We start from the raw sequence: 27452 nt of genomic DNA, 5'->3' as shown, positions 1-27452 counted from the left end.
GCTACCATTGGTGCCCCACAGAAGTATTCAGTCACAAAACAGGTGTATTGGCAAACCACGGGACAGAAGGGAAGGGATGCAGGATGTAGGTTTTTGAGTCACTGATAATCAATCATCAATATCACCTATTAAACAAAACATACTGATTCAACTTGATATTTTAAATTAGCAGCTAAGATGACTCAGAATGAACAATAAATAATTTATCATGGAAAATATCTAATTCCTATGTGTATAAAGCTTGGATCTTAAGTATTACCAGAAAGCCAAACTGTACATTCAGGGTAATGGACAGGAGAATGAGACCCAGTAACTACCTTCTCATCCCAGTTTGGGGATGATCATATGCACGAATCATTTTATTTGCTGGGTGTTTTAGTTATTTATCATCTAAGAAATACACAGGTCAGACAACATAGATTCTAAAGTACCTTCACATTTAATATTCCTCTAAATTATTTTATGTAGAAAAAATACTGCTTGGGGATAATAAAGCTGGTAATATAAAATACCCAACAAATGGAATATGCCAGCCAATCAATTTTCAGCAAAACAAATGCACTGTGGACAGAAAGCAATTCTTTCCAGAAAAAAATAAAGAGGACGGTACTAAAACAAAGAAAATGCCTCTTCATAACCAAGCCGGTTCCTTCATAATCGTTGTTTCTTTGAATCCTCCAGGGACTTCTTGAGTCAAACTAAGTACAGTCAAGGCTTGAATCATCCAGGATCTCACATCCAAGACCTGTCAGTTTGATCACCACTGTTTCAACTACAGAAACAAATGGCTTCTGTGGGCCATCCTTGGGGAAGTCAGAGCTAAGCTGCCCTTGCCCCTCCCCTCCCCTTCCCCCACTTCTCTTCATTCCTCCCCCAAAGGCCAAGGAAACCAAACACACTACTTACTCAGCTTCTGCATGTATTACAGTAGGGGTTAACCATCTTTTCTAAGTATATGTCAAAATTCCCACTCTATCCTCTTGGCACATTTCTCAAGAGAGAGAATCCTAACTAGGTGACAGTCCTCCAGTGGAGAGAGGGAACTGTCTCATGGATTTACAAAATAACAAATAAATAAATAAATGAAAATTAATCACCTACATCACTGCCTTAAAAATGCCCTCACTATAAACACCTACCACCAAACTTGCTTTATGCCCTAAGAAGAATAATATGCAATGTTTTTTTCAATTAAAGAAATACATTAAATGTTCTTAAGATGAGGTCTGAGTCAAATTGCAGCCTAAGTTGCCTGAGCAGGATTTTCAAATGCATATAGTGCTTAATAAAATAACTTAGCTTTAATGTTTATACACACACACACACACACACACACACACACACACACACACACACGATCTGAGAACTGCAGCTCAGCATAAGCAAACAGCGACAACAAATGAAGATAATTTGCTAATACAAATGATCTTTCTTCCAAAGATCTACCTGGTAGCTGTGTTCTGCTCCTTTCCCAGGTTCACTTTAAGTGACCACAGGAGGAGAGGGTAATGGTCGCTACACACTGCCAAGTACAGTTTTCACACACAGCTTTGCTCCAGTAGAGGTGAGTTAAGTGAAAACCCAGGAGAGTCGTTACCATGGAGGAACCCTGTGCCTAATTCAATACCATGATGCATCTGCAGAAGGTGCCAGGGCTGCAGTTGGTAAGAGACAAACAGGTCTCTCCCTTCCAATAATTCAGCAAATAGATCATGGCTAGTCAGGACTTCTATCAGGGCTAAGAACAGTCCAAAGAGAATGACTAGACGATACACCCTATCTGCTTTATACCTTGAATGTTATACAGTGTGAAACAAACAAAAAAAAAGGTGTAACAATAGGATCAGACATTTAAATTTGTATGGCAGATAAAATAAGCATGGCCAGCCTTAAAAAAAAAACTTACAATAATCCAAATTTTAGTGGGGGAAAAGGCACATAATAAAACTGCATTGTAGGGTCTAGCTCTGGCGGGCTGTTACATTTAGATTTATGACAGTTTTGTAACCAACTCAGGTTTCTGTTAAGGGGAAACACTCGATGAGTCATCTCTGTAAGAATTTCAAGAGAAAATGGTGCTCCTTGGTAGGTGCAATTAAATAGAAGATCTCTAAGATTTAGCAATATATTGAGAACTCTGCCGGATTATCAAAACTCTCCCAAGTTCCTTAATAGTCAGTGATAAATCATGATCTTAAATAAAAAGGAATACCCTTTGCGACAGTTCCTAATGAAAACGACAATAAAATAATAAATAAATAAAAATAAAATACATAAATAAATAAAGCCAATGAGATAGTTCCTTCACGATAGTCAAGTGGATTATTTGGTTTAAGTAGCAGATAAAATGCTTTGCCTAATTCTTTGTCTAAAGTCACTATGGTGGTAGCATTACCTTTAGCATCAGCTCCTCTAGAGGCTGGAGCGGAAAGCCCAGGAGCTGGAGACAGGACTGGGCAATACAGAAAGATGCTGGAGCTGCCTGTCCCCTTTCCTGACTACCACTATTTTTTTTTGTTTGTTTGTTTTTTTAACCTGAATTGATATAAAAATTAAAATAAGATTATATTTTTGTACTTAGAAATATCCTTACAAATAGACACTCTGAGTCACATTTTATGAACTAAAACACAGAAGTGCTTGGTGATTTGCCTAAGGCTTCTGTCTCGTTTGCTTCGACTCCAGCTCTAGAATTATGAAAGAATTGAGAAGTGGCAAAGGCAGTTTTTAATAAAATATTTCATTCTGCCTCTTGTACACAGTTGCGTATGTTGGTACAAAATAATACGCAAAGAATTTTCCTTAAAACAACAAAAACAAAAACAAAATCAGTCCATCACTGTTAAAACCAGGGTAGCAGGGAAGTCATTCTTTTCTAGAACAATCTCCATTCTGCCACATCTGGCCCTGTTAACACCTTAATTTGGTCTTGGGCATTTATTACAATAACGAGGGTCATCTAACTAAAGGAAAAAGATGACAAAATGCTCATTTTGAACCCAGAAGGGAAGAAACATGACTTAGAATAAAATCAAGTACTGGAAAGCCCTTGAAACTATCCAAGAGAAGGAAGAATGTGGGGGCATTTTCTAGGAAGCCCCTCTTAGCTCAATCTTTCATTATAAAATTATCAATTTCTTATAATATGAACTGATAGAAAATTTACATGACGGAGTTAAGTTTCACGAAAGGCAAGAAAAACACTAGAGACCAATAAAGAGGAATGATTTTTTTTAAAAAAATCAATGCCATCATTAAATAAGACATGAATATCATCAATAAATTCTACCATGCTCTCAGACTTAATATAAATTGAGTTTCCCCCCATGTGAAGAGATACATGGGGTGTAAACTTCCAAATTATACCAAAGACTAATTAAAGTGGATACGCAGCAGATGTGATTAAATTCGGCCGTATTACCCATTTGAGAAGATTAGCTTTAAGAGTCACGCTTGCTGTGTACACTTTTCTACAGCAGTTAAATACAAGTGGAATTTCCTCTGCCAATTGTGGGAGGCTCTGAAACTGGAGCCAAAGATGCACCACGAGGTCACTGGGCTGTGTGACATGCCTTCCGCAAAAGCTTGAGCTATTTAATATTTGATGAAATGCCAAACCCCACCAGATGTTAGTTCACTGTGACATATTCTGTCTATGATGTAGCGTTCTGAAGTTGGGGACCCAACAGCCAGCTAAGTCTACAAGTTTTCAACTGCATCTTATAAAGAAAGGGAGCTTCTGGAAAAAAACAAAAAACAAAAAGCCACTGGATGTTGTTTTCACATGGAAAGGCAAACACTTGGGCTGGTTAGTGCCTTATCCTTAGAGCAAACTTGAAGAATCTGATAAAACGTGATTTTCTCCAAGTCTTTCTCTGAACTTGATGGTAACGATTACCACCCTTGATTATACCTTTTAGTCTAATCTTGGAAAGCACTTTGCCCTGCTGACATGTTTTTTTTTCAGCAAATTTATTTTAAAAATAGAAAACCTCAGCCAAACAAGTAGAATGACGGCATTTGAGAGATTTTGTTTGAGTCAATTTGTACACACATTCATCATGACAGAAATCACAGAGGATGTGAATTAGCCTCGGTGTGTATTGATTGCAAGAACTGTGTTCAAGGAATAGCAGTCCAAGCAATGTTCTTAAGCTCCCCAACCCCACTTTCTACATCTCAGAATTATTCCTCATGCAAGCTGGCAGTATTTTTTTTTTTAATGTGTGCCACAAATCTTAGTTAAATTTGAGAATATATCAAGGAAGCTAAATTTAGGAAACATAGACTGTCGCTACATTAGAATAGATTATTCATGAAAAAGCACTATAGCATGGAAATATCCCTGAAACTCAGAGAACACTCTGTGAAAACATTATAGCAATACTGTTCAGGCAAATATCAAAGAATTACAGTTGGCATTATTGTGTTATTGCTACCACATGAGTTTTCAACCCTCAGCCTGCATCAATCACAGCAGGGACTTTTTGTCATGTAGAAATAATTCCTATGGCTTTCAGTGCCATAGAAATTGGGATCTAAATTATTTATTAGTCAATGCTCAAAAGGTATAAATGGGATACATTCATGGTTAGACTTCAAAAGGCCAGAAGGAAAAAAAAATGGGCTTCAGGTACACATTCATAAAGATCTTTCCTCAAGAAGATAAGGAATAATTTTTAGTTTTTAAAATGTAGATCACACATAGCTGTCATCTCCCTCCCCTTCATTTGGGCACACAAACTCAGTGATCTTGGCAAGGAGATGCTTTCTCTCTCCTCACCCTGAGGCATTTCTGGATTTTAAATCTATTGGGACGTGTCTATGCCTCACCAGGAACCTGGAGAACTGACAGGTACAAGAAAAATTTTAGTTCTCTGCCATTTTAAAGTCAATTTACAAATGTCTCCATGTGGGTATTTTTTTTTACATGTATTGCTGCTGCTAGCTGACAGCAAATGAGTTCCCCTAACTTAATAACAAAATTATGAACATGCATCGGAGAAAAGCATTTCAACTTCCTTGTACAAACAGCACCTTTCATCACAGGTAACTGTCCAGAAGTCAGGACTGTGTGCATTAATCAGGAACATCAACTCCAACATAAACAACTACTTTCAAACAAGCCAACCTTCTCTCTCTTGAAAGGAGAAAAGCACACACACATACAATTATTGAAAAAAAAAAAATAACAGCTACAACAGAACATAGTCTAGCTGCCTACAGGATTGTTTTTTGAACGGCTCCTTAAAATAACAGAATCAGTTACATCTACAATATTAACCTCTCTATAGACCCAGACTGGTAATAGTATCCAACAACAAATCAAGCACAATGGAGCTAGCACTCCACACAACACCATCTGGTAAATCTTTTGCACCCAAGAGTAAAGAAGCATGCAAGGTTTATTGTTAGCCTAGGCATGTGAGAAGGACCAGGACAGGAGGGTGGAGGGAAGCGCTTACTTCGAAAATGCTCAGAAGCGTAGTAATAGACATCCTCATAGCCCTCCTGGTAATCCTCTTCCGGACGGTACTTTTTCCCCTTTCTTCTCCTAGATCTCCGAATCTGCTTGACGAATCCCAGGAAGCGGTCCATGACTGACTCCCGGGGCAGCGCCGCGCAGCCAGCAGCAGAGTGCACAGCCCAGCTGCTCTGCAAGTCGGTGGAGCATGAATGACCCTCAGGAAGCCCTGGGACCGGGACACGTTAGCCTCCAGCCTTTCTCCCTGTGCCCATCAAGGCCGAGAGTTCAGCCGCAGCAGGAGAAAACATAACGGCGATATGGGAGTACCTTGATGAGACTTCTCATTTAGCCCCAGAAACTGTCAGATTTGCTATTTTTTTTTTTAAGGATGGGTGGGGCAGAGGAAGAAAGTAAGACGATAAATAAAAGTAAGATATTCAAGAGAAAGCAAACAGCCAAGCTGTGGGCTTCAACTTGTTTCCAAACCAAACCAAAGTTCAAGATGTTCAGCTGAAGCAAGGGGCGTCCCAGCACTAAAATGTCACTACCCAACACCTCCATCACCAGGGCGGTGGGGAAGTGTGCTAGTCACTGGACTGAACCAAAGCTAGGGATGACCTGGCTTTCCCCACTAGCCAACCCTACCTACACCTATTAGCATTCCTTTGCTCAAAGCACAGCAGACACGCAGAAAACTTCCTAGAAAGCTACAGTTTGGGAAAAGAGAAGGCTGGTTAACTCTTTGGGCTCTTGGCAAGGCGCCTTAGTGATCTGCAAAGTGGTTTCATCCATATGCACAGCCCTCTTGCTAACTGAGTGTGCTGTATGTGTTAATTGGAGCAGCAGGGAGAAGGCTCAGCAGCTGCTTTCAAAGGACACGTTTACCCCACTGGGCATTAATGTATTCCAATCGCTGTTTGATCTACATATTAAAATGCGCTTCTCAGAGAAGCTTCTCACAGGCTTAGGAACAGCGCCCCACAATCAGCAAATAAAGGAAGCTGCACGGTTTTCAGAGAAGGGAAACACAAATCATGTAACTTGGAGTGCAAGGAACTCAAGTATGACTCAGGCTGTGCTGTCACACTGCTTAACAGTAAAACAACTGAGTTAAAGGGCAGGTGAAACTGAATTCTTAAAGGGGGAAACGTTTTTTTTAAATGTGTCCTTGCCTTGTTTATGCTTATCTTTAAAAATCACAAGCAACTTAAAAGCAACAACAAAAAACAAAACCTCTATAAAAAATACTGGAGGCCAAAGGGCAAAAGTCCCCTATAGGCTACGTGGGTAAGCATGAATCCTATGTAAGCTTCTCCTCTCTAGGCTTTCTTCAGAAAAGCTCTACATGGATGGGGGTGTCTAACACCAGGAACAGGCCCTTCGTTCACAGTCTAATTCATCATGCATGTCAGCATGTTACCTAGCAAACTAATGATATTCCACAGCCCCTTGTTCCCAGAAATGTAATTTAAAGAAATGTGTCTGACTTAATAATGGTTGTTCAATAACAATATCATAACAAGTTTGCACTGCCATCCCAGGGGGTACTGGCCGTGCTCACAGTACATGTTGCTAGTTAGGTTCAGGAGCAATCCGTCTCCTACACAGAGGCAGGACTCTGTTTTCAGATATAGATTGCTCGTGATGACGTAGGGGGCAATTTTATTTAGGATGTCAAATATTTACCAACCAAGAACATTTCAGCTCCGAAGTGTGTGGAGTTACATTCAATGGTTCCATGAAATTCCCCTGTGCTTAGAGGTTCCTCATTTTGTATGCTGGAGGAGAGGGTTTGTGCCAAGAAATACAAACTTAATGATGCTGACGAAAAGACACTACAAAATGTTTCATGAACATCTTTAAACAACAACAACAATCACTGTCCTTAGGTTCCAAATCCTTTCGTTATTATTCTGGCTTCCTCAACCAAAACAAACCAGAACAATTAAAAATAATTAAGTAGAATCTTGAGGCTCTGGAGTCTAGACTTTGAATAACAGGTCGGTAAATGAGTGGTAATAACAGTGCATGGCCTCTTTAATCCGCCAGAGAGCATGTATACAAGGGCACGTAGCCCTCCATGGAAAAGAAAAAGAGGTTCAAAACTGTTTCCATGCCTGGGATTATCAACTGAACACTGTTGGGACGGTGAATAGAACACATTTTTTGCTACTAATTTAGAGATTATCTCACCTACCTACAAGCTACTGCAAGTCTTTTCTATGTGATTGTTCTTGACATAGAGTGTGCTGGATAGTTTGATGTCAACTTGACACAAGATAAAGTCATCTGAGGGAACCTCAATTGAGAAAAAAGCCTCCACTAGATCAGGCTGTACACAAGCCTGGGAGGCATTTTCTTAATTAGTGATTGATAGGGGAGGGCTCAACCTATTGTGGATGGTGCTATCCATGGGCTGGTGGTCCTAGGTTCTATTAGAAAGTAGGCTGAATAAGCCATGAGGATCAAGCCAGTAAGTATCATCCCTCCATGGCCTCTGCATCAGCTCCTGCCTCCAGGTTCCTGTCCTGTTTGAGTTCTGGTACTGACTTCCTTCAATGATGAACAGCAATGTGGAAGTATAAGCCAAATAAACCCTTTCCTCCCCAACTTGTTTTGGGTCATGGTGTTTTATCACAGCAATAGAAACCTTAAGACACAGAGTTTTGGATTTGGATACTGATTTGATTTTTCTTTTTTTTTTTTTTTTTTGTTTTGTTTTTTGTTTTTCGAGACAGGGTTTCTCTATGTAGCTTTGTGCCTTTCCTGGAACTCACTTGGTAGCCCAGGCTGGCCTCGAACTCACAGAGATCCACCTGGCTCTGCCTCCCAAGTGCTGGGATTAAAGGCGTGCGCCACCACCGCCCGGCTTTGATTTTTCTTAATTGAAACAAGCAAATACCCTCATTGACTAATTTGGTAAGTGCACGTGTTCCCCGGAAAGAATGCAGGTACACCTTTTATCTATGGGAACTGCAACCACTCAGCAGCTGGAGTGCATGCTATGAACTTGTAGTTAATGGTTCCCTTTCCATCCATAAGGACCGACAAACACTCATGAGATGAGGCAGAGATCTTAACACTGAAGATAACCTTCACAAAGAGCAACTTCAAACTTTCCACTCAAGTTCACTGATTTTCACCTTCAGTATTTGCAAAGACTAATTTTCTCAGAGTAGTAAACAACCAACTTTACAGAAGAACCAACACAGACAAGTGAAACTGTCCACAACCCGTGTCTATACGCCTGCTGTTTTCAGAAGTAGAAATCGCACTTACTCGTGATTTTATCATTTCCTGTTTTTTTCCAAAATATTTTCTTCATGTAATTGTGTGTTGATGTCTGTTTGACTCTGTCTCTCTGTCTCTGTCTCTCTTTGTGTGTGTGTGTGTGTGTGTGTGTGTGTGTGTGTGTGTGTGTACATGCACATCCTTGAAGAGGCAAGAGAAGTTTGATTCCCTGAAGATGGAGTTACAGGCATGTTTGAGCTGCCCAACATGGGTTCAGGGACCAGAACTCAGATCCTTTCCTAAACAGTATGTACCATTAACTAGTGTCCCATTTCTCCAGCCACCTATTTACCCAACCGTTTGTTATTAGATAACCATTTGGCACACTCTTTTCTGAGTCAGACTATTTCTCACACTCTCAGCATTCCTTAGTGGCCTCTAGTTCTTGTGTAGGGTTTCTCTCATCCCCTTTGGCATGATGATTGCTGTCCTTGTTCGGCTCATGTTTAGGCAGTCATGCTGTTGAGACTTTATGGTCAGACTCCCTTGCCCCTCTCTCTTCTGGAGGATTTTAGTTGGGAGGTAAAGATCTCAGGGTTTGACTATAATGATACATTTTTTTAAAATGCAACATGTAACATCCTGTGATGCTAGGGAGGAGTTTTGACTTTTTATTTGGAGGGTTATGGTGGAGAGTGTATCAGTCTTATTAAAGCAGGAACAACAGGAAACAGGAATCTGATATTCAGAGGAAATCTTCTTAAGTCACACATAATGAATGACTGTGGCTGTACATCAGGGGACACGACATGAAGGATCAGAAACTCACAAGTAAGTGTCTAGATTCAAAAGACATGACAAGGGTGTTCGGTCACAGCTGTTGGAGGAAAGCAGAATCCTATCAGTGCTTTAATGGGCTTAGAGTTCTGGATGCTTTTCCAGGCTCTACCTCGAAGTTTTCTTGTTCAGCACTGGAAGACCAAGCCTGAAGCACTGAAGACCAAGAGCCTCTCTGCCATATAGCTGCTGCTGAGCAGCCCTGGACAACTGTCAAGTTAGTGCAGCATGGCTGTGCTTTTCTCAGCAAGGCACGCTGCGTCCCTGCAGAGATGGCCCCCCCTGCAGCACCAGGAAGGCTGCACCGCTCTTGGCACTCTAGCCAGTGGTCTTCCCTGGTGGTTGCATTGGGCTGCCTCAACCCGTAGAGTTCAGAGGCCACAAACAGCAGCTGTTGGGACAATTATCTCCCACAGTCGTGTTTTATTTGGCTTATCCGTGTGTTTGGCATTTGTTTTATATAAAACTGGGTCAACATATAAAAAAGAGTCAGGTGATTACACAAATAAACCAGATATTCGATCTGTTTTTCTTAAAATATCAGAAGATCTGGTAACCCTGGACCCAGTTCCATATAGAAAGTATAGGGAAGAGCTGAGAAGACTGTCATCCACCAATGTCTCTGCTTTCCACTTAGCTATAGTCCCCTCCCCTGGGCCCAATTCTCTCAGTCTGTCACCTCTGGACCCTGCAGGCATCTGTGCTTGTGGACCACGGTGGAGATCTATTTAAGTAGCTGGTCCCCAAACACTAATTACTTGTAAAGCAATGGCAGCACCCTCCTCTCCTGCAGAGAAAGCTGACTATTGTCACAAGTGGGCTCCAGTGGGGCTAAAGGGTCACTAAAGTATAGTATTAAATTCCGAAGACAAAAAATGTGTTCACATGAGAAAACAAAATAGGTTGAATTATTCAACAAAAGGTATTTCTACCAAGAATAGCTAATACATATTAGTGTGTGTATTAGCTACACACACACACACACACACACACACACACACACACACAGAAGCACTCATTATTTTCCTCCTGGGAAGTAGGCAATTGCCTATAAAGCACTTGTATGGTTTCTGTATTCTTTTGAATTAGATTCCCCATCCACTTTTATTAAAAGAGTAGGCCAACTATTAAGATTAAGTCTTTAACCTACAAAATCTCCCAGATTGCTAATTAAAGGACACCCTTCTTTGTATATTTACATTAAATGACGGTTGTAGTATCATCTGAGAGGCAGTATGGAGCATGCAGTCTATCTGATAAATATTTAACACACTAAATAATCTAGCCCATTTAGATGCTGTGGTGTGTGAGGTCAAGAACTATGGCAGTCTTCCTGAGACCCCAGGAAAGACACTGTGTCACACTAAGGATGGTGGAGTGGGAGAGAGGCAGTCCTCCAGTCTTCGGAGCGATGCATTTCTCACTACTGTAACAAGCTTTATAGTAGGAATGATTTATCTCAGGCTCTCTGCTAAATGAAATCCATAGATTATGTGTCTCATGCATACATAATTTTAACATAAAACATCTTAATAATGTTCTATTTAAATATCCTTAGCAATATTGAATAAGTGCATTTAAGGGTCTGACTACAACAGAAGACAGAATTATATCTTTGCAACTATAATCCACTTCTAGTATGATTTTTAACTTAAGATTCGATCAAAAACCACTCCATACATCAAACAGGAAATAAGTTGATAATAAAATGGACACCAGAATACATGTTTGCACAGTCTCTGTATATTAAAGCTGCAAAACATATACTGTTGTGCCTCTATAACCATGTTAGACTCATGAACTGAAATAATTATAAACAGATTTTCTCTTACGAGCATATTTATCATAGGGAGAGTTGAGAGCTGTGCTGAATACAGATCGAATTTTCCAGTTTGTAAGCATTTTTACCTAATTTCAAGACTGTTTGCACCCTGGGCTACTTTCGAACATGCTGGCAAACCCGTACTATTCAGCACAGCGACAAACCAACACAGTGGGGAAAATCCAAAACGAACAAGAAAAAAAACACACTTATTTTTCAAAAGGCTTTAATGAGTAACTCCTAATTGACTATCTAATCTGATCCCATCCAATCACTGACTGTTTGGGTTGTTTATTAAATCATGCAGAGTTGATCCCTAAACAGTAATGTGAAGCAAATTTTCTGGTCTGTAAATTGAGGTAGGTGAACTAAGCTAATTCATCCATCTGTGAAGTATTTCAAGGTTGACCCTCCACCGCCACCAAGATTTTGAGTTGAAAAGGCAGTGCAGGGCAGTGCTTAGCTCCTGACAATGTTTGCTTACAGAGCGTGAAATGAAATTTAACTGTGGTATGTCTGCATTTGTGAATGGATCGTGGTTGTTCAGACTTCTTGTAAAATGAAATGTCAGGCACTCATTCTGCGGTTCCGGATATTTTAGGCTTCAAAGGTCTCAGATAACTTTGAGGCTATTCTTTCAGGTTTAACCATCATTTTTCCTTTGTTAACTCCACTCTGTAGAGTTAACTAATATTTTTATTTACTGCCTAGGTGTGGAATAAGCATAGGAGAGTTAAAATGAATGATTAAAAATAATTTCCAAATTTGCCATGCTTAATGTACCATCTTAACATGGTAAGTGCTCTAAAAACATTCTATGCATGAAAATTCACATCTTTTTTTTTCCCCTTGAAGGTATAATGTGTTTTAGGAGAAAGACTTAGACTGGAAAGTCTATTGCAGCTACAAAGTGCTACTGTTTTCATGGAACAAGACATTTCCAAATGATGAAGAACACATTGTCCATTGTGGAGTCTTTTAAGGTATTTGTGAAACTTCATGGGATGCATTGAAGCCCCACACAATGATTCTGGAGAATGTATTGTCTAATGTTTTCTATTTCCTGGGAATTTGTACATGTCCTCTCCCCCTATCTCCTCTCTCCTGCTTCTCATCTTCTTCCTTTTTCTCCCTCCTCCCCTGCTCTCAGGAACTTGTCTTTCTAAATCACTTAGAGAGCAGGAAAAAAAAATCTGCCTTGAAATAGCACAGTTTACTTATCTATATTTTTTTGGGGGTGGGTGGGTGGCTGTTTTACCAAAGTATTACATTTCAAAGAAAAAATTAATTGATTCATTTGGCTACAGAAACATTTTCATGGTAACTTAAAATATTTTCCTGTATTCTGATGCATTTTAGGGGTTTCAAAGACTAGCCTAATTATATGTTTAGTTTCCTCTAGGTATTTCCCCATTTTTTTTTTTTTTGGTCTTTTTCTCTTGAAATCTGTGCTCAAGCCCCTAAGCGAGTTCCTGTTCACAGCGACACTTACTCTATTTGGTATCAAGTCTCTAATGTGACTTCTATATCTTTAGCTTTGTTAGAAGTTCTTGACTGAAATCACCTGGGGTTCCTGCTTTTCCTCTCGTTTTGGTAATTGAACTTCAGCTGCCTCATCTATTTGGCTGTTCCCCATTTATCCGCTTAATTGTCCCTCACGTGTATTGCAAATCAATATTTATTACGAAGTGGGTGTGCAAGAGAAGACGGTGTGAAATGCTACACCATCCTTTTCCTTGACAGTTGCTGTATTTACAAATTAAGAGTTTAAACCCATTAACCGAAATGGAGCTTTTGGAATGCCTATGGCTTTAAGGACTCCCTTATTCGCTCTATAAAGTATGCTGAGTGCCTGTGGCATGCTAGATCCTTAATCCATGTGAGCTCTCACCAGCCTTTACAACACATCCTATTTTACATCCCTGCTAACTCATTTCGGTGTTTGACACACTTTGAGGAAAGCCCTTGTAGAAATTAAATAGTATGCTTCCATGAGCCATGAATAATGTGTGTTCAGCTCATGCTCAACAGGATTCATTCATTCGACGAGTGCTTCCTATTTGTCAGGGTTGCCAGGCACTGTCCGGACTCTGAAGACAGAGCTGTGTGCAGAGGGCAGAGCTCCCTACCCTCAGGGGTCACAGCCTTGACCAAGGGGATGGATACCACACTGGGAGGCACATCCTATGGTTCTGGAAGTGGTACCCCAGGAGATGACGACAGAACCTGACAGTGGGACATCTGGGAAGGGAAACACAACAAAGCCATTCAGTCACATAACAGGCTGAGCAGTACGGCCAACAGAGAACACACAGGAAGGACCAAGAGATCAGCAGTGGACCAGGGACAGGAAGAAAGCTATTGCAGAGTAATGTGAGACGGGCAGGAGTACCTCCACCTGAACTCTACAGACCTGGGAAAAAACTGTAGACCTGCGTTCTACATCAGCGAGGTGCACACAGAACTTGCTGCGGCATTTTAAGGAGGGAAGTGATACGAACTGCTTTGCATTTAATACTAAGTCATTCTGAACAATGGCAGAAAAATGGGCAAGATGAGAAAAAGGGCTCTGAGTCAGAAAGGAAGAAAGGGGGACTTACTGGTTCTGGGCTTGAATAACTGGAAGAAAAATAACTGTGTTTACTGTAGCACTATTCATAACAGCTACATTATGGAACTGAGGTGTCCAACGACAGAGGAATGATACAAAATCTTGTTTTATAGTTGCCTATATATACACAAATACATCCATTACAAATATTTATATCTATGTATATTTCTCTATCATATATAATGTTTATGATTATTTGTACTATAATATATATAGAGAGGGAAATATGTCCAACACAAACCCAATAGACTGTGGACTGACTATTTGAAAGAAATCTTATGTCACTCTTCAAATACTTTTTTCTTACAACAAACTATGCATGTATAGTTTAATACTAAAACTTGAGACTATATCATTTTATCACTTTAAAGATGTTAGATTTTGTAGATAACTGATAGTATTGTTTTTAATCTTATACCAATAAAGGTTTCTGAAAGATAATACACAAGAACTTTGATAATAAATACGTGAATATCTCATAGGATCCTAGAAATATTTATGATTAAAAAAATGACCTCGGCAACCACTTTGGCTTATGAAACCTTATTGTTACCATTTATCTCACAATTAGGGGTGTCAGCCTTTCTATTTTATAGTAGAGAACTGGAAGGTTTCTAACATTCTAACCAGTGAAAGCTGGGAGATCTTCAAAACCACATGTACTTAAAGCAACAGTGGAAAAGAGTGTTCTTTAAAGATATTCTTTTCTCGGGGGGTGGGGGGTGGGGGGAGAATTTTACCCTAGAGTTGGAGAAACAAGTCAGACAAAACCCTGAGTTCAAATCCCCAGAATCCATGTAAAAAAGTTGAGTGTGATTGTATGGCAGTCTGTAACCCAGTGTCATGGAGGCTGGAGACAGGAGGATTTCTCTGGCTAACTGGCTTGTGGTTCCAGGAGACACCCTGTTATCAAGGAAATAAGGAGGTGAGTGATAAATCAGGACATCCATATCCTCCTCAGGGTTCATACCTGCACATACATATGGGCATACAACACAAGCATGTACACATGATACACACAGACAACACAAATCATACACACCCCCAAAAAAGGAATCTAAAACTAGACATAGACTTTATACCCTTGACAATCATGAACGTGAAAGAGGTCATATACATAAATGTAAAATGCAAAGCTATGAGACGAAGATAGCATAAGAAAATCTAGATGACTTCATGATAATGACCTTTATATACAACATGTGGGGATCAACTCATGAAAACAGAATTGATCATCTGAACTTCACTGAAAATATGCGATCTACTGTGAAAAGATAAACCACGCATAGGGTGAAGACATAGGCAAACACATAATCATGGGCTATTATCTAAAATATGCAAAAAAAACCTTGAAAAAGCCAACAGTCAGAAAATGTGCAGTTTGATGTTTAAGGTGGACAGAAAACCTGAATAGATAAGTCAGCAAAGAAGAATAGACAGACAGCAAACACATGCACACAAAGATGCTCCAAATCACAGAAAACCTGAGCAATGGAAACAAAGTAACAAGATAGTACACCTGCCTTCCACATAAGCAACAATACCAAGCACCAATGAGAATGTGCAGCAATCAGCTCTCGCTCATGCTCACCACTGGTTAAATATAAAAGGGTCCCACTACTTAGGAAGATGCTTCAAATTTCTTACAGGATTCAATGTATCCTTACCATTGGGTCTCGCCATCACACTCCTTGGGAATGCTCAAAGAAGTTGAAAACTCACTTCTACATGAAAACCTGAACAACTGGCTGCTGATATCAGCTTCATGCGTGATTGGACAAACTTGGAAGTAATCAAGACGCCCGTTAGTAGAGAGAAGGATAAACTGTGGTACATCTAGATGAATGGAACTGTAGTCCACACTTGAAGAAATCAATCATGGTGAGAAATAAAGAAAACAAAAATGCCTGTGCTGAGTCATGGAAACCACTCTGAAAAGGCTACATACTGCATGATTCCATTGCCTAGCATTTATTCCAGAGACAGTAAGAGGAGTAGGCTTTGCCAGAGGTTGGCAAAAGGGGAGATGAAAGGGTGGTGCACAGGTCATTTTTCTAGAGAGGTGATAGGATGCTGAATGATGCCATAATAATGGGCAGTTGCCGTAACATATTTACCAAAGTTTAGAGAACACAGCAAGAGCAGGAATGAACTCTCAGGTAAACTGTGAATTCTGGGTGATATGGTATGTCTCTGTAGCCCCATCTAACAGATGCCTTCATTCTCTGAAGGGGGCTGACAGTGAAGGAGGCTGTGCATTTGTGGGTATAAAAGAACATGTGATGTGAATAAGTTTGCTATTACTCTACAGCTTCTCTAAAATATGAACTGCATTAAAGAAATCAGATTCAACCTAATTTTCCTCTAGCATGTATAGAAAAATTGTACACTTTATAAAAGCAAATAAAATTGAGAATTTTTGTTCTGGGAGCCAGGCGTGGTGGTGCATGCCTTTAATCTCAGCATTCAGGAGGCAGAAGCAGGCAGATCTCTGTGAGTTCAAGGCCAGCCTGGTCTACAAAGCAAGTTCCAGGACAGCTAGGGCTGTTACATGGGGAAACCCTGTCTCGAAAAGCAAACAAATAAAAGAAAAAAATGTGTTCAACTTTAATATCGTGAAGATAATGAAATGAGAGAAGAGATTACATCTCAGCAGATACTCAGAAAGCTTTAGCTGATTGAATTCACGGTAACAGCTATAGTTTTATAGACGCCATGAACATTCAGTGCAGAACCACCAGGGCGTACACATGTGTGGCTGTGGCTGTTCTCCCTAACACATGGTATTCTGACTAAAAATTTTAAGGGAATTTCTCTACGTTCTATTTGGAACTTTGTAGGTTAGATTAAGTAAAAGTTAAACTATTCTCAGCCTGCAAAGACGGAAAAAAAATTCAACACTATTTAGTCAAAATTACGCTTTAATTTTCTGTGGTGCTAAACTAGTTTCCCTAGAGAAATCGAGGCAACGGTAATTAGAAAACACTCTCTGGCACACATATTCTCCTTCTTCTGGGTTTGGAAAAGAAGCAGACCACTGTGACCAGCAGTAACTCTCTTGCTCCCTTGTCCGGCAGAAGAAAATAGCTTAATGGGAAGGTGTAGGGCTGACTGGGAGATTTAGAACTCCATCAGAATGAGAGAGCTCTGGGTTGCTTTACTTCGGCAACTGAACAGTGGAGCTGCTGATGTAATCAGGTCATGATTTAGGAGCTTTGAGGCTCCAGACCCTGGGCCAATCACTTCATTTCATGAAAAAAAACCACCTGATGATAATCATCTCTTACCTCGAAGCAAAATGGAAGAGAGCGAGGGAGGTAAGTGACAGATCACTACGAGTGTGTGTCAGAATATAGTAACCCGATTTATGGGCCTCCTTTTGTTTTATTTTACTGAAATTCAGAAAGCCCCAAGCCATTGGATTGGCAGATCGGTTAGGGAGACACAAAAGAGCTCAATGTGGTCTACAAAAGCCCAGAGGCCATACTGTGACTTGCACAAAAGTAGACTGGCTAACAGAAGGTCGCTGTGTTCTTGTGAGTTTTTGTTTCCACCTATAGTGTTCCAAAGCCAAGGAAGCTGTACACTTCCTCAGCACATCTGTGAAAGGGTGCAAACATCAATGTATCATTCCTTCTGGAAAGCCAAAGCCAGTCATGCAGAACCAGGTCTCTCGTGGAGAAAAGGTCTGGAACCAGTGCCGGAAGAGCCTGGGAGCTGCATCACCTTGCTTACCTCTTCCAACCTTTTAAGACTTACCTACTTATCCACAAAATGAATGGATTGAACGGTACATTGTCTTATGCATTTGGAAGAGCTACCGTTCTACATTTATCTTACTGTATGTCCTTGTAGCTACAAAAACCATATCAAAATTTCCTAGGGTGTTAAGAGTATTGGAAAGGGTTTTTTATTTTCATAGTTATGTGTTCATTGGTACAAGTTGATAATGGTTCTCCAGTTGCTGTCTTTGTATTTGTTTGGGGAAATTAAAAATTCCTTGAATTTGGAGATCTCTTGATGTCTAATTGGCCAACTACCCTCCCCCCAAATATCTCTCCAGGTCCTTTGCACATTAACATTTTCACCACAAAACGGATTGATCAATACTCATTTAAATTTTCTTTTGCCAAAGTATTGGTTTATAGGAAAATTACACCTCCATGAACGTTTGCCTCCTCCTCATCAGTTTTTAGTGTATACTCCAGTGCCTAAGATGTCCCATATATGCACAATAGAAATGATTTGGTGCCTTCATTAATTTTTTAAATTAGAGAAATTTCATAAAAGCAATCCTGGAGATGTAGTATTTACTCAAACATCACCTGCAATATTTACAACCCTACCTCCCTTCCTCACCCCAGACACCCACACAGTGCATGCTCTTTCTGCCATGCTTGAACTAAAATTCTTATCAACTAGATCATAGGAAAGACAGAGAGAGCATCTAATGCCATCTTTACACTGTCACTCGGGGAGTCTGGTGATCCCCCAAGCCACCAGTGTTCATTCTGCTAATGGCTCTATCCTTCCCAGGACTATACACAGACACATGCTCCAACTGTCATCAGTACATAATGTTCAATTCTTCAACAAGCTGTCAAGTATCAAATGTTAATGGAATTAGCTATGATAAAATGTAACCATAACAAAGGTTCCTTGAATAGGCTGGCATTTGAAGAAAAAAGAAGTGGGTAAAGAAAGGCCCCTAAACCCAAGAGATTTGGAATAAGGCATTTTCATTCCAACCAAGAAATTCAGACATAATAGCAATGATCCACCACCACTACATACTCCAACATGAATATGGCACAGTGTTTGAGGGGAAGTTTCCAGTTGTTTGGAGGTCAAGGCAAGCCTGGCCGATGGGGTGAGGGAAACGTGAAGACAGACAGTACAGATGTGACTACAGCTCAGATCCAGATGAGGCTGCCCCACTAGACCTGCTGTATACAATCAGCCATTGCTTGAATGATGCTTCACGGTTACTGCAGGTCACAGGGCTTCTTGGGACCTTTTGTGATTAGACACAGGTCAGAGGACTTCATGGGATTTCTGCATTGCAAGTGGCCACGCAGGACATGAGGTCCCACATAGCCACCTCTCTACCAAGTTGCAGACTCTCTGCCTAAGAGGCCTGAGTGGTTGACACCTTTCCCCTTCAGTGCAGCCAATGGTGAGCATCACGTGGTTTAGGCCTCAATCACTATGCCTCGTCTCTATGGGGAGCACAGAAAAATCCCCTTAGAGCAGAATCTGCCAGTCATAAAATAATGTAGAAACAGATAAGTCTGAATATAAAAACAATGAACAACAAAAAGAAAGAAGCATTGATTTTTATCTTTATAAGAAAGAATTTTTTAATTATTGGAGATGCATATCAAAAGTGCACATTTTAACCTCCTCTGTTCATGTTTGACTTGAGCTGCCCCGTCTAAAACAAGTCATTTTTGTGACTGTTTCTAAGAGCTTTTTTGATTTCCCCAAGGCCTGCTTTAATCACTCGATGCTGAAATCTTATTCTTTTGATGTGTCTGTATCATCACCATCCTGGTCTGATTTCCATCCACAGTGTCTAACTAGCCTGCATCTGTCTTTAGAGGTGAGCAGTGCGTTCACATCTCTGCAATCTCATGAAACTCTGAACATTTTGCAAGATTTTCATTTCAAACTGTCCCTCCTCGCCAAGGAGTGAAACGAGAATATTTACACTTTCACTTTTCCATATAGGAGACCGACTGAACAAGGCTGGCAGATAGGGGTAGAGGTAAAAATCAGGTAGCATGTTTATGGGATTCCTTTTTAAAATAGCCAGTTCACGCCAGCGAGATGGCTCAGTGTGGCTGGGTGGTGATGGCGCACGCCTTTAATCCCAGCACTCGGGAGGCAGAGCCAGGCAGATCTCTGTGAGTTTGAGGCGAGCCTGGTCTACAGAGCGAGATCCAGGACAGGCACTAAAACTACATGGAGAAACCCTATTTCGGAAAACCAAAAAGAAAAAAAAAAAGGATGATTCAGTGTAAAAAGGTGCTTACCCTGAAAGCCTCGTGGCCCAAGTTCAATCCCTGGAATCTACATAAATGTAGAAGGAGAGAACTGACTTTACAAACTTGTTCTCGGACACACACACCAACACACAATTAACAAATAAAATAAGGCTTAAAATTAAAAAGAATAGCTATTTCCTTAGTGAACTACTCTCATAGAATGAGAACTTTTTGTTTGCAACTAATTTATTGGAGAATTTTTGTAACATGACCATACTCATACCAAAGAGTAACATAACTTTACCCTTTTCAAAATATTCATGAGGTGTATTGTGTGTTTGCTTTTAAATTTTACTTTATCTTTGAGTGTCCGTGTGTGTATGTTTATGCATGTATGTGCATGTGTGTGTACCCGAATGTGTGTGGTACGTATGCATGAGGAATGCGCATGCCATTACAAGTGTGCAGAGGTCAGAGGGAAACTTTATGGAGTGGGTCCTCTCCTTCCACCGTTACATGGGTTCCTGAGATTGAAGGTGGGAAAATTCTTTTACCCTGCTGAGTCAGCTCAATAGCCCTGTGTTTGTTAAATGCATCAAAGAGAGTATAAAGGAAACTGATATATAAATAATATCTATCATATATATATACATACATACATACATATATATATTCACAAAATGATTAGCAGTTTGTTGAATCCCTATGGCCACAGGCTTTATTACTTCTCCCTTAAGACAAGCCATGATAAAGGGAGAGGAAAACTAAAAGTCCTTGTGTTAGCATCTGTTGTTATTTGACAATATTATCCAAACTTAGAGACCTAAGAACATGCTGTTCTTCTCTTCCAGTCCCTGTGGGTCAGGAGTCCTGATGGTGCTTGTGGGGTTTTCTGCTCAGACTCTCAAGAGGATGTAGTTAAGAGGCTGAGTTCTCATCCGCAACTCAGCTGACGGAGGGTCCACTTCTGGGCTCACTAAGGATGCAAGCAGAAGCTAGTTTGTGGAAGCAGGACCAGAAGCTTCCGTTCTGTGTTGGTTATTGGCTGCAGGCTGCCTTGGTTTGTACAGGGACTCGTAACTCAAGGCCAGCAAAGGAGAAAGTGACGGAGACGAGGCCTCATGAATACAGTGACTATAACTTAATGCAACACCACCATACAGTTCCATGCATGGAACTGTATGGATACTGTCCTGTTGGTTGGAAGGACGGCACAGGTCCTCTCCACACAGTGGGATGAGGGCCACACCAAGGCAACATCACGAGAAGGCAGGGTACACACAGACCACCTCACTAACTGCAACACTTACCAATTTTAACTTCCAGCAGGTCTATTATTAGTGAAAAGAATGATCCTATTTATTTGAAAAGCCTGAAAAAAAACCTACACTCTACATTTTCCTTGTTTCATCCTCAGTAATGAGCATGGGTTCTTTTGATGTATTCTTTTAAAATTATCATGAAAACAAGGCATGCATTTGCCAAGGAGTACAGATAAGTTCCTTTTCATAAAGCATGTCCTCATTATTCAGTCAATATAGAATCTGGATGTCAAGGTCAAGTATCCTCAAGGCTTGGTGAGTGGGTTGGGAGCTGCTGAGTAAAAACCATGGCATTGTCTCATCCCAGGCTTTTCACTGAGGGACACTCCAGCCTCCATCACAAGGCATCGCTGCCACATCTTGTACTTGACTCAAATCTGGGACCTCTATTCCTGATGGTCTCAGAGATAACATACTCTACCGGCTTTGTGGTGAGGCAATGAACTCATTTAAAATGCATAAACCTCATTCTTTTCTCTGTGCTTTAGTACATTATATAACCAGTCGTGTGGATTGAAGATGATAAGCCAGGATAGCAGGGATAATGCTGATGTGCCAGTACAAGGCTTACAGGGACTGCCCAAGGCTGTGCTTAGAAAACCCATCAGGTAGGTGTGAGACTTGCATTCTGGACATGGACGTCCCCCTGCAAAATTTAAGAGCAAACCACTTACTTATTTTCTAACCGACCAATAAGCAGAAGTTAAATTATATGGTTAATACAAACACCTCAGGTCACTGTGGTTTTTACATTTTCAAAACATATTCACAGTTATTATCTCATTTTACATAAGCAGAAATAAAAGAGTCAACCTATACCAGGCTTTTTCTTTTAGGCCTCCAACCAGCTCCCAAATCATGACATAGAGACTTATTATTAGTGTTGAATGCTTGACCTAGCTTAGGCATGTTTCTGGCTAGCTCTTTTAACTTAAATTAACCCATTTCTCTTTATATACCTTTTGGCCTTGGGGCTTTTAACCTTTTCTTACGTGCTCGCTGTCTCTGTGTCTGCCTGGCTGACGGCTACCTGGCTTCGGGTCCCAGGCATCTCCCTCATTCTCTCCTTCTTCTTCTTCTGTTCCTCTCTTCTCTTCTTTTTCTCCCCCTTGAGCCTAGATTACTCCTCCTATTTATGCTCTCTTCCTGCCAGCCTTTCTCCTGTCTAGCTATTGGTCCTTCGGCTTTTCACTAGACCCATCAGGTGCCCCCGGCAGGCAAGGTGATATGCAACACATCTTTACATCATCAAACACACATCCTTACATTGTCAAACAAAATGCAGCATAAACAAAACTAACACACCTTTACACAGTTGAAGTCATATTCTGCAGCATGAACAAATGGAACACATGTTTGCCTAGTGAAAATAATATTCTACCACATCAACCTGAGCCTGTACTTTCAACTTCTCAGGAGGTAAAGCAGAAGGAACATGGGGGCAGCCTGGGCTACAGAGTCAGTTCAAGGCCAAACTGGGAACTTGGTGAGACCCTGTCACAGAATCAAAAAATACAAAAGTGGTTCAAGTGTTTCTCAGTGGTAGAAGGCTTGCCTAGCATGTTCAAAACCCTGATGTGGATTTCCAGTACACACACACACACACACACACACACACACACACACACACACACACACACACACAGAACAAGCATGCTTTCTTCCTCCACTTTCAGCCTGCCTTTTATTACAGGCGTTAAGTTTTATGTCTTTTTTTAAAATGGAAATTAATAGCGTGTCATCAATCATTAGTGCCCAGCTGTGTGCCCAGCTGTGTGCCCAGCTGTGTGCCCGGCTGAGGCAGCCCTGAGAGGCACTCTGTTGCTACCATTGCTCGGCCTTGGCACCCCTCTGGAGATCTCCCTGTCATTTTGTCTTCTACTTAGAAGTTTCAGTTGTTCTCAAATGTTGTCTATTTCATTTGCTAGATGGAAACCTGTATTAGTCAGGTTTCAGTCACGATGACAAAATACTTGAGATCATCAACCTAAATGAAGGGGAAGGATTTATTTTAGCTGTTTCAATCTGTCACCACTTGGCCCCTTGCTTTGGGCCTGTGAGGGGGAGAACAACATGGAGGGAAATGAACGGTAGGAGCAAGCTGCCTCTCTCAGGCAGCTGGGAGGCAAAGAGAGAGGAAGGCGCTGGGTCTCTAGACCTTCTCTCAGGGCACACCCCCAAGGACCTGACTTCCTTCCAATGAGGTCATACCCCATCAAGGTGTCACCCCATCCCAGAAGGACACCAGATTGGCAGCCAAAGCCTTCAGGACATGGGTCTTTGTGGGATATTGAAGATCCCTCATGAAGGGAAGGGATGTCATTGTTATTTTTGTTTGGGGTCACTCCAAAAATGCCTCATTAAATCTTGTGTTCAGAGAAGCAACCAAAGAATACCAAAGATGCTCTGATATTCAACTATTAATAGAAGAATCTTGGTTGTCTCTAAAAGGCATTCCCCCCATATTCCTGACAAGCTAAAGATGGGCTCCTCTCCCCCCACCACCACCACCACTTAAAGGCAATTCTCTTTTTAATCATCAGAACGAGGGGATGTTACTTTATATGGCAAAAGGATGAATATTACCTTCTATAGTTTATGTCTGATGAAGCTAAGGATCTTGAGAGGAGGCACACACCCTGGGTTATGCAGCTGGGTCCTAAATGCTACTCATGAGAGAGTCAGAGTTCTGAGACAGAAGAAAAGGAGGGAATGTATCTGGAGGCAGACTAGCCACACGTCAAGGGATGCCAACCACTACCAAAAGCTCTGAGGGAGGTCTGGAACCAGATTCTCCCTAATGGTCCCTAAGAAGACACAGCACAGCTGACCCTTTGATTTCAACTCCAAGAAATTGATTTGTATTTTTATATTTGTATTACTTGGGGACAAAAAGAGAAAAAAATATTGTCTTAAGTTACCCCATTTGTAGTGATTTGTTACTGTCACGGGAAACTAATTCATAAAACTCTGGTCCTTATCTTTCTAGTGAGAGTCCCAAATTATTGGTATGAAAGAGTTCGTCAAGCATCATTATTTCGAGACCATGTGACCCTACAGCCATAAAAAGAAGCCAACAGATAACACTACAATTGATGTCAGGTTAGAGCACTTGAAAGCAAAAGGCACTTGAAGTCCCATAGGATTCTGCCTCCTTAGAGCTTGTGAGGAAAAGAAGTCAGCTTCCCAGAGGAAGTCACCTGTTACACCTCCCAAACCTTCATTGCCACACCATGGGGGACAGTGTATTTACCCGAGCGATGCAGAAAATGGACCTCAGAGAGGCTGTTCCTCGTCCGGAGGTGAATGGCTCGTTCCCCATGGGTCTGAGCTATTCTGCACATGTGGCACAGGCTGGAATAAGGATAATCTCATTGCTGGAGTCAAACTCAGCTAGAATTATAATTACATATAGTCACATTTAGCACGTATTGTGTCAGATTTCATTTTAATCGTGTTATATTCATTCACATTTTAGCCTCTGCCACGACCTACAAAGATGCCCTGATGTGATCGCTGTGAATATATATATATGATGCCTGTGAATATATATATATATGATGTCTGTGAATATATGCCGCTTTACAGATCAGAAAGGACTGTGCTTGAGCCAAGACCCTGAAATCAGGAAGATATCCGTGGATTTTCCAGATGGACTCCCCTCCCCCCCTCAAAGGTTTATTATCTGAAGAGAGCAGGAAGGTCAAAGTCAGAAGATGTCATTAAGATAACCGACTGCCAGATTTAAGAAGACTTGAGACTGTTCCACATGGACCGGTGATGGAGGAGGTGCTTCACAAGGAATGCAGATGGGGGCTGGGAAGGGCAAGGTCTCTCCAGGAATGTTGTGGAATGTTATTTTAAGGTGTGTTACTCTTGTTTATCTTGCATTTGTTTAACTCTGTGAAGCTGTGTTACTTTGCCTATCTAAAACACCTGATGGTCTAATACAGAACTGAACGGCCAATAGTGAGGCAAGAGAAATAATAGGTGGGGCTGGCAGGAGAGAGAGAGTATATAGAAGAAGAAATTTGGGAGGAAAAGGAGGAGGAACAAGGAGAGGAGGACTTCAGGGGCCAGCCACCCAGCCAGCCACCCAGCCAGCCACAGAGTAAGAGTGAAAGTAAGATTACAGAAGTAAGAAAAGGAAAAAACCCAGAGGCAAAAGGTAGATGGGATAATTTTAAGAAAAGCTGGCAAGAAACAAGCCAAGCTAAGGCCGGGCATTTATAATTAGGAATAAGCCTCCATGTGTGATTTATTTGGGAGCCGGGTGGTGGGCCCCCCAAAAGAGCAAAAACAACCAACAATACAGGAGCTCTAGGGCGAACAGGGTCATGCCTTTGGTTTTGCACGATAAACTCTATTTTATACTTCTGACCTCTAGAATGGAAGGACCGTCATGTTTATTCCTCCACTAAGCTTGTAGTCATGTGCTACAGCAGCACTATGAAACTGAAATAATCACACATTTGTTTTATGAAAGAAGCACACACGGAGAGCTAAAATAGTGTTCTAAGCCGGGCGGTGGTGGTGCACACCTTTAATCCCAGCACTCAGGAGGCAGAGCCAGGCAGATCTCTGTGAGTTTGAGGCCAGCCTGGTCTACAGAGCGAGATCCAGGAAAGGCGCAAAGCTACACAGAGAAACCCTGTCTCGAAAAACCAAAAAAAAAAAAAAAAAAAAAATAGCATTCTAAAACATCACACAGTCACTCTATGATTCAAAGCCAGGTGCCCTACTCCAGAGTCCAGAGCTAGCCCCCTCTTTACCTATTCCATCAGAGCGTCCTTCTCTTTCTCATCTTATATTTCAGTCGCCGGTTCCTGGTACTCATTTTACAGGACTATTTAAATTACGTTATTCATGGTCTGTATAAATAAACCAAAACACATTTTATGAAATGTGATTTCTAAACTTAATTTCAAAACTGAATTCCCCTTTTCAGACTCTCGTATAAGAAATCAAAGTAGTTTTGTTTGTATGAAGAGGGTGGTATGGGAAAGAACTGTGAGGGCCAAAGTTATGTTTTAAGTTTTAATTACTGTGCCTAAGAGAGCCATAAAACAAAAGTGCCTTTAACCCGTAAGTCCCTTGTCCGAGGACAGATACTTCCTGAAATGCTGGAGGCTGTTGGTCATAGAACATAGGAAGTCTCCGCTTCCCTACAGTGGTTGGTTGACCCAACTGTATCCGATGTGCTTGAAGAATGGACCTGGCCAGAGTCTCTTATCCCAGCCAATATTTAATTAAACCTTGCTTCAAATTTGGTTCAAAATTGTGGTAGTAGTCTTGTTCTCACCCAGTGGGATTAAGAGAACACTCTAGCCTGCTTCCCCACCTGTCCTCCACTCCCAGCCCAAGGACCCTGGTCAGAGGTCTCAGAAACATGTAACATTGTTCCTCCAGGAGCAGTACTTCAGAGTCTTTTTGCCACCAAACTATCTGGGAGCCAGCCACCGAGACAGGTCCAGACACGCACAGAAAGCCTGCTGTTTTACCTCCACAAGGTCAAATTTCTCTGCTTTTCCAACAACGTTGATCAGGTCCTGCTGATTTCTTCACATTAGCATTATGTTAATGATATCGATGTTTTCAAGGACCTTGACATACCTTACACTAGCACTTTCTCTCAAGAATGACAAGGGGGAGAATGAGCTGACACTGTCACTCCAAGTCTCAAAAATGCCACGAGATGACCCTATCAAGTTTCCTGGATGTTTCAGAATTAGGACAGCTAATGAGGATCTGCTTTTGTGTGACTCCAGCTACATTTCGAAGCAAGTATTTTGCCTTGCATTTGCGGTTTTAAAACCAGAGAAAGACAGACAGACAGACAGAGACAGAGAGACAGAGAGGACATGACTTGGACATGGTCACATAGCTGTGATCTGACCAATCCAACGTCTCTGAAATGCACATGTGCTTTTAAGACTGGTCACAAGGAGGTACACCAAGGCCATTAGGAAAAGCATGTTTTAAAATCTAAACCTTCCTCCTCGCTTGCCAAGTTAGTTAAACACTGGAAGTTTTGGCTCCTCATATATCAAAAACAAGATACCAGCAAGCGAGTTGTTGATACCAGGCTGCTGGAGAAGAGATATCCCATGCATGCTTTCAACTGTGATTGTTTTTAGAAATTAGAACTGTAATTGAGACTTTCCTCAGTCTTCAG

The 27452-nt window shown here is 41.1% G+C and overlaps 1 protein-coding gene across 6 annotated transcripts in view; it reads right to left on the bottom strand.

The window, feature by feature from the left end:
• The window catches only part of Grip1 (glutamate receptor interacting protein 1), a 644324-nt gene that overhangs the window by 397302 nt on the left and 219570 nt on the right, over positions 1–27452 (bottom strand). Inside the window, exon 1 of one of the 6 annotated variants that reach the window (XM_052753452.1) lies at positions 5466–6214. The exons of 2 other annotated variants lie outside the window; for them this stretch is intronic. In XM_052753452.1, coding sequence (XP_052609412.1) covers positions 5466–5598 — 133 coding nt within the window. In that variant the 5' untranslated portion in view covers positions 5599–6214. Of the gene's footprint in view, positions 1–5465; positions 6215–27452 lie in introns of those variants that run through there. 3 more of the 6 variants (XM_052753455.1, XM_052753457.1, XM_052753460.1) reach the window with 3 other exon arrangements.

The sequence above is a fragment of the Peromyscus californicus genome, unplaced genomic scaffold, assembly GCF_007827085.1.
Source record: "Peromyscus californicus insignis strain IS unplaced genomic scaffold, ASM782708v3 Scaffold_24__1_contigs__length_46423439, whole genome shotgun sequence".
Taxonomy (NCBI): Eukaryota; Metazoa; Chordata; class Mammalia; order Rodentia; family Cricetidae; genus Peromyscus; species Peromyscus californicus.
The sequence above is the reverse complement of the archived record's forward strand: the minus strand, read 5'-3'. Positions and strand labels throughout refer to the sequence as shown.